Genomic DNA, 12273 nt, shown 5'->3' on the forward strand with positions numbered 1-12273 from the left:
TAGTCAGAAAGAGAGAAATTTGGCTGTACCTCAATGTCAACAGCAGCCACAACAAGCATCAGCATCAAGATCGATAATGAACAAATTGAAGTGTGGTTGAAGATTTCATCTTCCTTGGCTCCAAATAAATCGAGATGAGATGGTAACTGCACTCCAGAAATAAGGCGGCAGATAGTACTAGGCAGAGGTGAGGTGATGTCAGCATGAGCAGGTCTGGAAGAGTAGAGACATCAGCCTTGCTACCAAATGCAGACTGGTGAGTGCAATCGTCTTCCCAATAGCAACATATGGATGCGAGACCTGGACACTAAAGAAAGCTGATCAGAAGAGAATTAATGCATTCGAGCTTTGGTGTTGGAGAAGACTTCTATGGATTCCATGGACAGCGAGGCTCACCAATGGAGAGGTTCTTAACCGGATCAAGCCGAAACTGTTACTAGAAGCTTGGATCACCAAGCATAGATTGGCATATTTTGGTCATATTATGCGGAGAAAACCCCTGGAGAAGGACATCATGTTCAGAATAGTCAGTGGCAAGAGAGAAAGAGGCCGACCAAGAACCCGCTGGCTTGACACCATTAAGAGTGACATGGGAATGGCCATAGCCAATCTGAAAGAGGTGACCCAGGATAGAACTGGCTGGATAACACTGATCCATCGAGTAACCGAGAGTCGACTGAGCGAAGATATATCACCGTGACCGACCAGGTTATCAGATGTTGTTACACATCATTGGTCACAATGCGCTTCGGACTGTTTTAGCCTTCAACTGACGCCACCATGCTGGCTAAGCGAGCAGGCCAACAGAAGAAAGAGTGAGAGAAAGTTGTGGCGAAAGAGTACAGCAGGGATTCCCACCACCCCCTGCCGGAGCCTCGTGGGGCTTTAGGTGTTTTCACTCAACGAACACTCACAACGCCTGGTCTGGGAATCGAAACCGCGATCCTCCGACCGCGAGTCCGCTGCCCTAACCACTGGGCCATTGCGCCTCCATATATATATATGTATGTATATTTAGGGCTAAAAACCACTAGGTGCATAACCATATGCTAGAAGATCACAAAAGATCTAACTACAAAGAAAGAATGTTCTCCAGAGAAAATTCAGCGAACACCAGAACATAGACAGGCAAGACATATGAAAATTATATAAAAATCAAGAATTTATTGTATACCGGTTTCGTCTATTACTGAATAAATTACGCAATCCCTCGTCCGTAGATTCATCAGTATGATCGTGCCAATATCAATATAATTTGCAAAACTAAACACTAGTTATCCACCTTGTGGTTTTTAGCCCTAAATATACACATGTATTGAAATTTTTTTTGATTTTTTATATTTTTTATATGCTAGGCTACTGGTTTTAAATTGATATTAATTAAATTAATATTCAATTTATTTCCCTCATTATTTAAATATATCTATCTATCTATCTATCTATCTATCTATCTATCTATATATATATATATATATATATATATATATATATATATGTGTGTATGTGTATTTATATGTATATTTATATATGTATATTTATACGTATATTTATATATGTATATTCATATATATGTATGTATATTTATATGCATATATATATGTATATTTATATGCATATATATATTTATATGTATATATATGTATATATATATATATTATATATATATATATATGTATATTTATATGTATATATGTATGTATATTTATATGTATATTATATGTATATATGTATGTATATATGTATGTATATTTATATGTATATATGTATGTATATTTATATGTATATATGTATGTATATTTATATATTTATATGTATGTATATTTATATGTATATATATATATATATATATATTTATATGCAGTTGAATGAATTATCTTATGGATAATTCGGTTAACCGATACCTGGGTAGCAAATTCACGTCAGAAAAACACGGTTGAAGCTACATGCCTAGGGCAGAGATTACGTGCTATCGTGTGGGAATTTGTGTGTTTTTTTAAATACAAATAAATGAAAGAATGGAGTTGAACGGCGAATTAACAAAATTCCTTTATTTTCGACATATGTTTCGAAGGCTGCATATTCCTAATTTCGAAGGAAGACAGAGGAAAAATATCGCCAACAGTACACACGCGGTCTCAATGTATATCTATATGAATATGCATTTGTATGTCTGGCTAGCCATGATCTTTCTGCCTTGGCCTGACTGCCGACCGTCAACACCTCTTGTATCCATCTCCCATGTTCCTGACTTTAGGTTTTCACTTCATACATGCCAGCTCAATTTGATTCGTTCTCAGTTGAAAAATGCCTGTTGTTATTTCTTGTTGTTTGTTTTCATAATTGTGTACCATCTTCTCTGGGTTTTTTTGTTTTTGTTTTTTTCTCTTTGTTGCCGTACACATTCACAAAGGGGTCTAATGGTCTTAGCTCAGACTTTTTTGGGGACAACCAGATCGAACCATCTCAAGTGTAACTGCCTGAAATGGTTGTGACTTCTGGGACTTGACTGATGAAAGAAAGCCAAGAATGATCCTTTTTTTTTTTGCCTGTCCTTCTAATTCATCTATCTGTCTGAATGTTTCAATGCCCTCTATTGCATTTTTGTTCCATTTTTATAGTTATATATGTATATATTTATATATGTGTGTGTGTGTGTATATATATATATATATATATATATATATATACACATATATATATATATGTGTCGATAGCTGTGTGAAAAAGTGCCACACCCTAGCAGTTGGGGGAACCTGTGGAAGAGGTAGACCCAGGAAGACCTGGGATGAGGTGGTGAAGCATGACCTTCAAACATTGGGCCTCACCGAGGCACTGACTAGTGACCGGGACCTCTGGAAATATGCTGTGCTGCAGAAGACTTGACAAGCGCAAGTGTGACCATAACCTTGTGGCCTATGCTAGGGGTGTAACCAGTCCACTTGTGCGTGCCTTTTCTTCATTGCGAAGACCAGTTGAGGCAAGTGAAATCGAAGTCGAAATCAAATTCGGTGACTGGCATCTGTTGTTAGTGGAGCGCTAAGAGTACATACGAGTGAGATCGTTGCCAGAGCAACAAGCTGGCCTCCGTGCCGATGGCATGTTAAGCACACCATTCAAGTGTGATCGTTCCCGTGTCACCTTACCAGCACTTGTGCTGGTGGCATGTGAAATATTCGAGCGAGGTCGTCGCCAGTGCCACTGGACTGGCTCCTGTGCAGGTGGCACGTAAAAAGCACCATTTGGGCATGGCCATTGCCAGTACCACCAAACTGGCTCTCGTGCATGTAAAAGCACCCACTACATTCTCGGAGTGTTTGGCGTTAGGAAGGGCATCCAACTGTAGAAACTCTGCCAGATCAGATTGGAGTCTGATTCGCCAGACCTCAGTCAAATCGTCCAACCCATGCTAGCATGGAAAACAAACGTTAAATGATGATGGTGATGATGATATTTACAAAGTATGGGGGTTTAGTTCACAGGTGATCTAAACGATTAGGTATGCTAGGCAAGTGCTGTAACAGATTATTTGGGCTCCAAGGTTATAGCCAAGATGGTAGTTATGAAGCCATTTTAGATTTCTGATGCTGTGGATATATAATTGTTAAACAGAACATCAAACATTAAGGAAGGCAAACATCTCAAGTCATATACAATATTATTACAAGAAGAAATTCAAAATCTGACAGCTGTTTCTGGGATATCCCCGAGTATTGGATATTCCTTCATCAGAGACAGATTGGGGGAAAAATATGGCAATTGAGAATGGTATATATCAATAAGATGACAAAATAGAGGAAGGGAGTAAAAGAATAAGGAGAAGGAAAGAGAAAAGAAAAAAGAAGCATGAAAGATCATAGTTCAACTTTCCGAACTTACAGAAACCAAAGCACGAGTCCTTAGGCGTCCTTTCGTCAGAGCACATAGTAAAACCACTGAGAATGAGGGACCCCTAGATGTTGTCACACCATCTGTTTAGGAGAGGGACACCAATGTAAAACCTGCAGGTTCACATGATTACTGGTCATCTTGCTTTGGCCTGACACTAGGTAATAACCATGGAGTCTCAGAGGGCAGTACTCATGTTGTACAAGCATTTATCACAATCTAATGACATACATATATCTCTTTACAGTGACCGCATTCGTCATCTTGTCTTACAACTTACGTCTATTACCTATGCTTCAAAGTATAGGGATATCAGGAGGAAGGTTTTTGATTTTGAAGGGTAGAAATATACACTCTCAAGCTGGGTAAACTTGCAGGTTGCTTATTTTCAGTACTGCAGAACTAGTCATCTGATTGGATGAACCTCATAATATTGCTTTCAAATTTTGGCACAAGGCTAGCAATTTTAAGTGAGTGGTTAAGTTGATTACATTAACCCCAGTGTTCAGCTAGAACTTATTTATCGACTCCAAAAGGATGAAAGGCAAAGTCGACTTTGGGTGAATTTGAACTTAGAACGTAAGGACAAATGAAATGCAACTAAGCATTTTACCCAGCATGCTAATGATTCTGTCAGCTCACTGCTTTTATAGTCCTAATATTGGAGTTGATGGTATCAAGAATATGCTTACAGTATATTACTTTGCTCTTAAAGGGCTTCATCAGCCTGCATTTAAGATCAGAGAGGAAGTTAGGTTTATAGTCCTTAAGTATGATATAGGGATGGTGTGGCGAGGTGGTGACATGATCCTCTATATTTAGAAAAGTGGCTAGCTCTTTCACTTTAGTATTTATACTGTTGTATATAGAAATATTGGTTTTGTTGTATATTTTGGTGATTGTACTTTTAAGTCTTTTGTGTTCTTTTTGGTGATGGAAAATGTGTGAGTAAATATACATGAAACATTTTTTTAAATAAACCCTTAGAAAATCTCCACAAACACACACACACACACACACACACACTTTACATTATGTATATGAGTGTTTTTATTCTACTTAAATTTGAGAGATTATACTTCACAATTTGATAATCTTGTGTTCCAGAGATAGGTTAGCTGTTATTATTGCAGCTGTAAACTTTTGTTCAGCTGTTTGTGATTATAATAACCTCACCTTTTTTCCTGTCAGGTGAATGAGACTATGACTAAGCCATTTGATTGGCTGTTTTTTTATAATACTCTTACTAAAGGTGTTTTCTCTTCTGATTTTTGCTGGATTGAATATTGGCATAATTGATTTTGTTACCTGTGCAGTTTGATAGCCTGATGATGTGATGCACATTTGTAATACACATAATTGCACATGTAATCCATAAAATACTCTGCTACAGAAACATGTGGAGCATGAAGTGAACTGTCACTTTCCTTCTTGTTAACTTTATTGTAGTTACTGCTTGCAATAAGCGAATTAGGTTACTTCTAGAATTGGAGTTGTGAAGTTCCTGTTTCATGTTCAGAATTGTTCCAATTTTGTAACAGAAGAATGGAATATAGTTATCGGTCAATCTATTAATTCATCTTGTAGTGTTCCCTTGGAGTATTTTATTAGCTACCTATCTTATGACCACAATCATTATGATCCCTACTATCTAATACGTACATACATACAGGCTGTGTCCCAAGTTCATTGTAACAGTGCCCATGTATTTGACTAGGTTTTCTTATTAAACTTATTTTCTTGGTAACATGCAAATTCTGAACAGTACTTTGAATATTTTTGAAATTTTTCCAGTCTGTGTAATATTTATTCTCTAAGATGTTCATGTATTTTAATCATCATCTAAATTACATTTTCAGTTTCTAGCATTTTCTGTAGCATCAGATATTCTTTGATATCCCAACTGGAATTGGTACTCATATGCAGGATAGTTCATGATAGTAATTTAAGCTACATTTTATATGGTTATAAGCTTTTCTTTCTTGGTTATCACAATAATAAATTTAGTTAAGAACATTAGTAAGTTTGAATGTACATTGTTAATTCAATACTTGTTGTGTGTTACAAAGAAATTTAGGTTGTCTTCTATGATTGGAACTTCAAATTGAGCTGTCACAGTGCAGAGCGTGAGAAAGCTCTTTAATCTTATTGGGGGCAAGACAACCTCTATAACATTCAGTACCATGAAAACAATATGACCAGTACACTCTGTAAGGTGGTTGGTGTTAAGAAGGGCATCCGGCTGAAGAAACCTTGTGAAAACTGAGATACTGGAACAAGACTGGTAGTCTCTCCTGTTAGATCCTGTCAAATCATCCAGCACTCTTTCTCTTCGATTATTTTACTGTAGTTCTCGCAATTAAATATTTCATAACTTGTATGCTATTTGGTGTAGTTGAAGACTAGATGAAAACATGACACATCTTGTATATCAGTTTGTGGATTGGTCATAATAAAGTTACTTAAGCAAAGGTGGCTGAATTACTCAATACAGTCTTTATTCAGTAGTGTTCATTAGGTTCTAGGTAAATTCCACTACGGAAAATTCCACCAGGTAAATTTCACCATAGGTAAATTCCACCATGATAAATTCAACCTATAGACAGACTTCCAATATAAGCTGCTTCTACTAATAATCACTGTGGTTAGTTTCTCTAGACTGTGGATCAATACCTGGTCTTATGTCCTTTTCCCTCCTAGAAGTATATGCTTCCGCGCTTTTCCACTTTCAGGTACTCTCCCCTATTGTACTCCTCAATCTTCTCCTTGAGTGCTGTGCTTATAACACTGAGGACTTGGTTGTGACGCCATGTATATCTGTCCAGTGCCAGCCTGCAGTTTGACAGGACATGTCTCATCGTCGCCTTTCTCTCTGCATTTACATTCATCAGCCGTTTGTATGTTCCACTGGACTAAGTTGACCGGTGATGGCAAAACGTCAAAGGTGGGCTTGATCAGGAAGGATGTTCTTGCTTATTCCCAAGCCCAAGTTCTTTCCATGTGATTTTGCAACTGACCACATATTCTTCCCATCTTAGGCACTGTCCCTGTTGACTACACTGCACCAAATGTACATTTCGTCTTTCTTTTTCCCCTTTGAGACCATTTCATCCCAAGTCATTATTTTAACCTTATATCCATTTATCTGTTTAATTTCTTTAGCAAGTGTATTATACTTTTGTATTTTTGTCATTTCGACTTTATTCAGTTTCTTGTCGATGTTACTCCAATTTTGATTATTATTGTTTCTTTCTTTTGTGGTCAAATATTCTAAAATCGGGTTTATTGTTTTCTATATTGTTTGGTGTTATTACTAGGCTATCTACTAAAATCTTAACCATTTCAGTTGTTATCTTTTCTATTTGATTTTCTGATTTTCTGGTTTTTTGATGTTATATTGCTGTAGTAGGTTTGCAACGATTATCTTGGTTATATCATCATATCGTCGTCTCTCTCTTTATATTTCGTGTGTGCTATTTTTCCACATTGTATTGCCATATGTTCGATATTTCCATTGTGTTTTACAATATCTGCATGTCTTTTTCTTTCCATAATAGTTGTTTCTGTCTTGTAAATACTGTATGATATTTTTATCTATCATGAAGTATTTGCTTTTAGAAATTTCAATGATTCTCTTTTTGATACTGCTTTCTCATTCAGGTGTTTAAAGTATTCACTGTGTATTTCTTTGTGTGGTTGTTCCTTTAATTATTTTTCCTTCCTCGTATTTTTTGTATTCATTGACATTATTGATATTATTTTTTATGCATTCTTTTTTTTATTTCCATAATATCGTAACTCATATAATATAATAATAATAATAATGATGATGATAACAATAATGATAATTTCATCTATGGTGAAATTTACCTTGGTGGAATTTACCTCTGGTGAAATTTACCTGGTATAATTTTCCATGGTGGAATTTACCAGTCACTGTTCATTTTATGATTCAAGTCACTTTCATTCAAATTATATTATTTAATTTCAAGTTTCATTCAAATTGATAATACCAGATGATTTTTTAAAAATTGTTTTCATCTTTCTCCTTTTCTCTTTCTTAAATTAGATGCTGCTGGCTGCAAAATAAACTATACAACCAGAAGAAATTTGAAAAACTTAGCCACCTCATGGTGAGACAAGAACTTTTTCCTGCTTCTGTCTTTCTAGATGCTCTTTAAGTAACCTTAACTGATACCAGCAATGATTTTTCTTATCCTGACTTAGTTTTTTTTTTTTTTTCCGAAGTAATTGTTGCTTTTTTTTTTTTTGGCAATGACAAAGAAAATCAAAACAAGACAATTAAATATTTGTTTGTTTCATTTTAAAGCTGACTGCTGGATAACTGAAAAGAAGTTAAAGGACACATACACACACAGAGACTAATTAGGGTTGAGAAAAGTGCTAAAGTACTTTGTATCTGTTTAGAAGTGTCAATAGTTTATTTTGTAAAGCTAAGGACATCAACCAATATACTATTTTCAGTTTACAATAAAATGCAAGATGGAAGTCTTTTGGATCAATCCATTTTCTGTGAAAACCTTTATCACCCAGCATCCCTCAGCTTCAGTGATTTGCATGTCCAGCAGGTGTCCACGATGTCTGATAGTGACAGTAGCCAGCAAGTTGAGCACTCCAGCCAACTTGGTGTACTAGGAGGACTTTGTAATCAAATTCCTCAACACTGTTCCACTACTAATTTATTGAAGTTTGGTGTGCCGCTGGCGGCCTGCACTGACTCAAGTGACTTAATAAGTAATAATTCAACAGTGAATATAGTTGCCAGTAGCAACAACTGTAACGGAGAAAGCTGCAGTAGCGGACTGGGCACATTGTATTCTGCGAGTTTGGGTAAAGTTATGGATGGTGTTGGTGGGGTTGTAGTGGTTGGAGACAACGGAACAACAGGGGGCGACAACAGCAGCAACAATACAGTGGGGTCTGGTGTTAACGGTAGTGAAACAAGCAGCAGTGTGACTGGAACTGCTGCTGTGGCAACAACAGCTGCAGTAGTGTGCAGCAACAATATCAGCAGCAGCAACAACAATAATAGTAGCACCAGTAACAACAGCAGCGGGGCTGGTAACAACTGCAGCAACATTGCAATTCCTAATAACAGTAGCAACAAAAAGAAGCAAGCTCAGATGCCACAGCAGCAGCAACAACAGCCAGGGACACCGGTTGGCTCTGGGTCAGTATCATCACAGCAGCCCACTACAGTAGCAGATCAGCTTCTCGGGGGTGTGGTTTCATCTCCATTACACCTTGGTTTGACTACAGATTCTGTTGCTCCAAATCCAGCTGTTGGAGTGACGTCAATGACTGCTGCAGGTGTAGCTGCTTCCTCTTCATCATCATACTCATCATCTATTACATCTTCGTCATCTTCACCAGCCTCATCTTCCTCTGCTGCATCAGTAGTGCCAAATTTTTGGTCAACTGCATCAGCTGAAGATACTTTCCTGCAGGGCTTCCAGTCATTAAATGGAACTGTTGCCTTTCAGCAATTTCCCCCTAACCCTAGTACCTTGTTTGGCACAGGGATAACTGCTGCTGCACACATGAGCAGCCTTGGACACATGGCTGCTCAGCAGCAAGCTACAGCCCCTCAGAGACGAGCGATAACAGCCCATCATAACTTTCAACAGCAGCAGCAACAACAGCGACAACAGCAGCAAGCAAATATTTTACTTAACACCTCTAAAACATATCCTGCATGGAGTTCAGCACCTCAGCCATCACTGTGGACCACAGCAACAGCAACAGCTCAGCCAGGGGGAGGCAATAACAGTGGGAATAGTCAAAGTGGCGGTGCAAGAACTCCAGGTGGCGGCACTGGTGTTCAAGGGCAAAGTACTATTGTCAGTCCTGGGGTGACTATGTCACAGTCACAGGGTGTGTCATTAGCTTCTCAACAAAACCAACATCACCAACAGCAAGCCGCTGCTGGTCTCTCTCCTTGGGCTAGCATGCCTCAACAGCAGCCAGCAGCACAACAGCATCATCAGCAGCGTCGCTCTGTCCCAAGTATAAACCCTCCTGTGGCTCCAATTAAAAAACCAACTTTTCAAAGCCAGCCAGGACAACAACAGCAACAGCAGAGTGGTGGTAATCCAGTAGGACCACATGGCACTCATTCTCACCAGGGTGCCTCCCTTGGACACCAAGGGCCTTTGAACCCTAACCAAGGCCAGTCTCATCCCCAGCTTGGTCAGACTTCTCTCATTTCTCCTTCCAAGTTCCGACGGAGTACATCGTTCCCAGGTCAGATGCAGCAGCAAGCAGCAGTTGGTGCAAAACCCTCTGTAGAAATTACTAGTGTTGATGACCAGCGGGATGTTTTACTTGCATACTCCGTAAGTACATTTCTTTGACATTTGTTTTTATATTTGATATAATTTATCTTTGCTTGTCTTGTCTGAGTTAACTTTTGTAGCATCTCTCTCTCTCTATATATATATATATGTGTGTGTGTGTGTGTGTGTGTATATATATATAGCAAATAAGGGCAAATGGAGAGGATAACAAAATGATATACATCAGCTTGTAGGCATTCCAGTGTGTCTATTTATTCAAAAGTATTAGAAAGTATTAGAAGAGTACATAGACATGTAGTAACTATGTGTTACACACACATGTATTAATTAATATTAAAGGAAAGAGTATAAGATCAGTTCCTTACCGTATAAATAAAGGGTAAACCACTTTTTACCCCCATCCATATATGACTCTCAATTGCGAGATTGCCATGCAATAACCAGCATTTGGGTATGAATAATTAGGTACACGACCAGCAGTATATTGGATAGGTGCTATCCCTTAGTTGGTTGGCTTCCCAACCTCTAACTCCCACACAAGTATATATATATATATATATATATATATATATATATATACAGGTGCAAGTGTGGCTGTGTGGTTAGAAGTTTCTCTCCAACCACGTAGTTCCGGGATCAGTCAAACTGCAGGGCACTTTGAGCAGGTGTCTTCTATTATAGCCTCATGCTTTGTGAGTAGGTATTGAGAGAGAAACTGAAAGAAGTCCATTGTGTGTGTGGGTGCATGCACATGTATTTTAGCCTAAAAGGTGTGGCCATGTGCCAAATTGTTACCACCTTTTCAATTGTTATACTTTTGTGATTGTCTTTTGGTGAAGGAGACAGTTTGATGTTGTTGCCCACTTTTGAGTTTCTTTCTACTATGTAGGTTCATCTGGGACCTTGGACAGCAGGAGGTCAAGTTATTTCTTGTAAACATCTATGACTCAGTCCATGTAGTTTCCTCAGATGTTTTGACAAGATATTAAATAGCTATGAAATTTTGAATCCCAAGCTATTGCTGTATGTCCTCATACTAGATGAGATGGTTAGGATCTTTGGAGCAGTGTAGTGACATCAGTTTACAAACTGGTATAACTCTCAATGGCAAAGTTTGGTGCCAATCTCTTTAGGATCTTCCATATGTATATTACTCCATACCTCTTCTGTCTTTGTTCCTGGAAGGAGAGTCATAACTGTTGCAGTCTCTCCCAGCACTTCAACTATACCATTGATGCAATCTTATTTGTGTAGCTCCACTGAACGGACATTAGTTCCTCTATTAATTTAACATAGTGGTGTGACAACTGTTGAGAGAAGTAGCTCTGACAGCAGAATATAATGTCCTTCATAGAACCGGCATATTTCCTGGTCTCTTGTTCTGAAAGTTCTCAGAATCCATCTGCCTATTTGCCTTCATGTTGCCACGACTTGGTGATATGTACATGAAATAAGGTGTCAATTAGTCAATATGTGTGTGTGTATATATCTGTATATGTGTCTATGTATTTATACATGTGTGTGTCTGTATGTATATATATGTATGTGTGTGTATATATATATATATATTTATGTGTGTGTGTGTATATATATATATATATATATGTGTGTGTGTGTGTATATATATATATATGTGTGTGTGTATATATATATATATGTGTATATGTGTATCTGTATATATATGTATATGTATATATATATATATGTGTATGTATATATATATATTATATATGTGTCTGTATATATATGTATATATATATGTGTATGTATATATATATATATATATATATATATATATATGTATATGTATGTATGTATGTATATGTATGTATGTATGTATATGTATGCATGTATATGTATGTATGTATATGTATGCATGTATATGTATGCATATATATGTATGCATATATATGTATGCATGTATATATATGTATGCATGTATATATATGTATGCCTATATATTTAAAGTATATATGTATGTATATATATATCTATGTATGTATGTATATATCTATGTATATATATGTGTATATATGTGTGTATATTTGTATATTGTATATGTTTGTATATT

At 37.1% G+C, this 12273-nt stretch overlaps 1 protein-coding gene across 3 annotated transcripts in view; it reads left to right on the forward strand.

Annotated features, from left to right (window-relative positions):
• The window catches only part of LOC115219191 (cytoplasmic polyadenylation element-binding protein 3), a 73154-nt gene that overhangs the window by 11962 nt on the left and 48919 nt on the right, over nucleotides 1–12273 (forward strand). For 2 of the 3 annotated variants that reach the window (XM_029789310.2, XM_029789309.2), the window contains exon 2: nucleotides 7955–10241. In XM_029789310.2, the coding sequence (XP_029645170.1) occupies nucleotides 8382–10241 (1860 nt within the window). In that variant the 5' untranslated portion in view covers nucleotides 7955–8381. The remainder of the gene's footprint in view (nucleotides 1–7954; nucleotides 10242–12273) is intronic. The other variant, XM_029789308.2, reaches the window with a different exon arrangement.

The sequence above is a fragment of the Octopus sinensis genome, linkage group LG14 (assembly GCF_006345805.1).
Source record: "Octopus sinensis linkage group LG14, ASM634580v1, whole genome shotgun sequence".
NCBI lineage: Eukaryota > Metazoa > Mollusca > Cephalopoda > Octopoda > Octopodidae > Octopus > Octopus sinensis.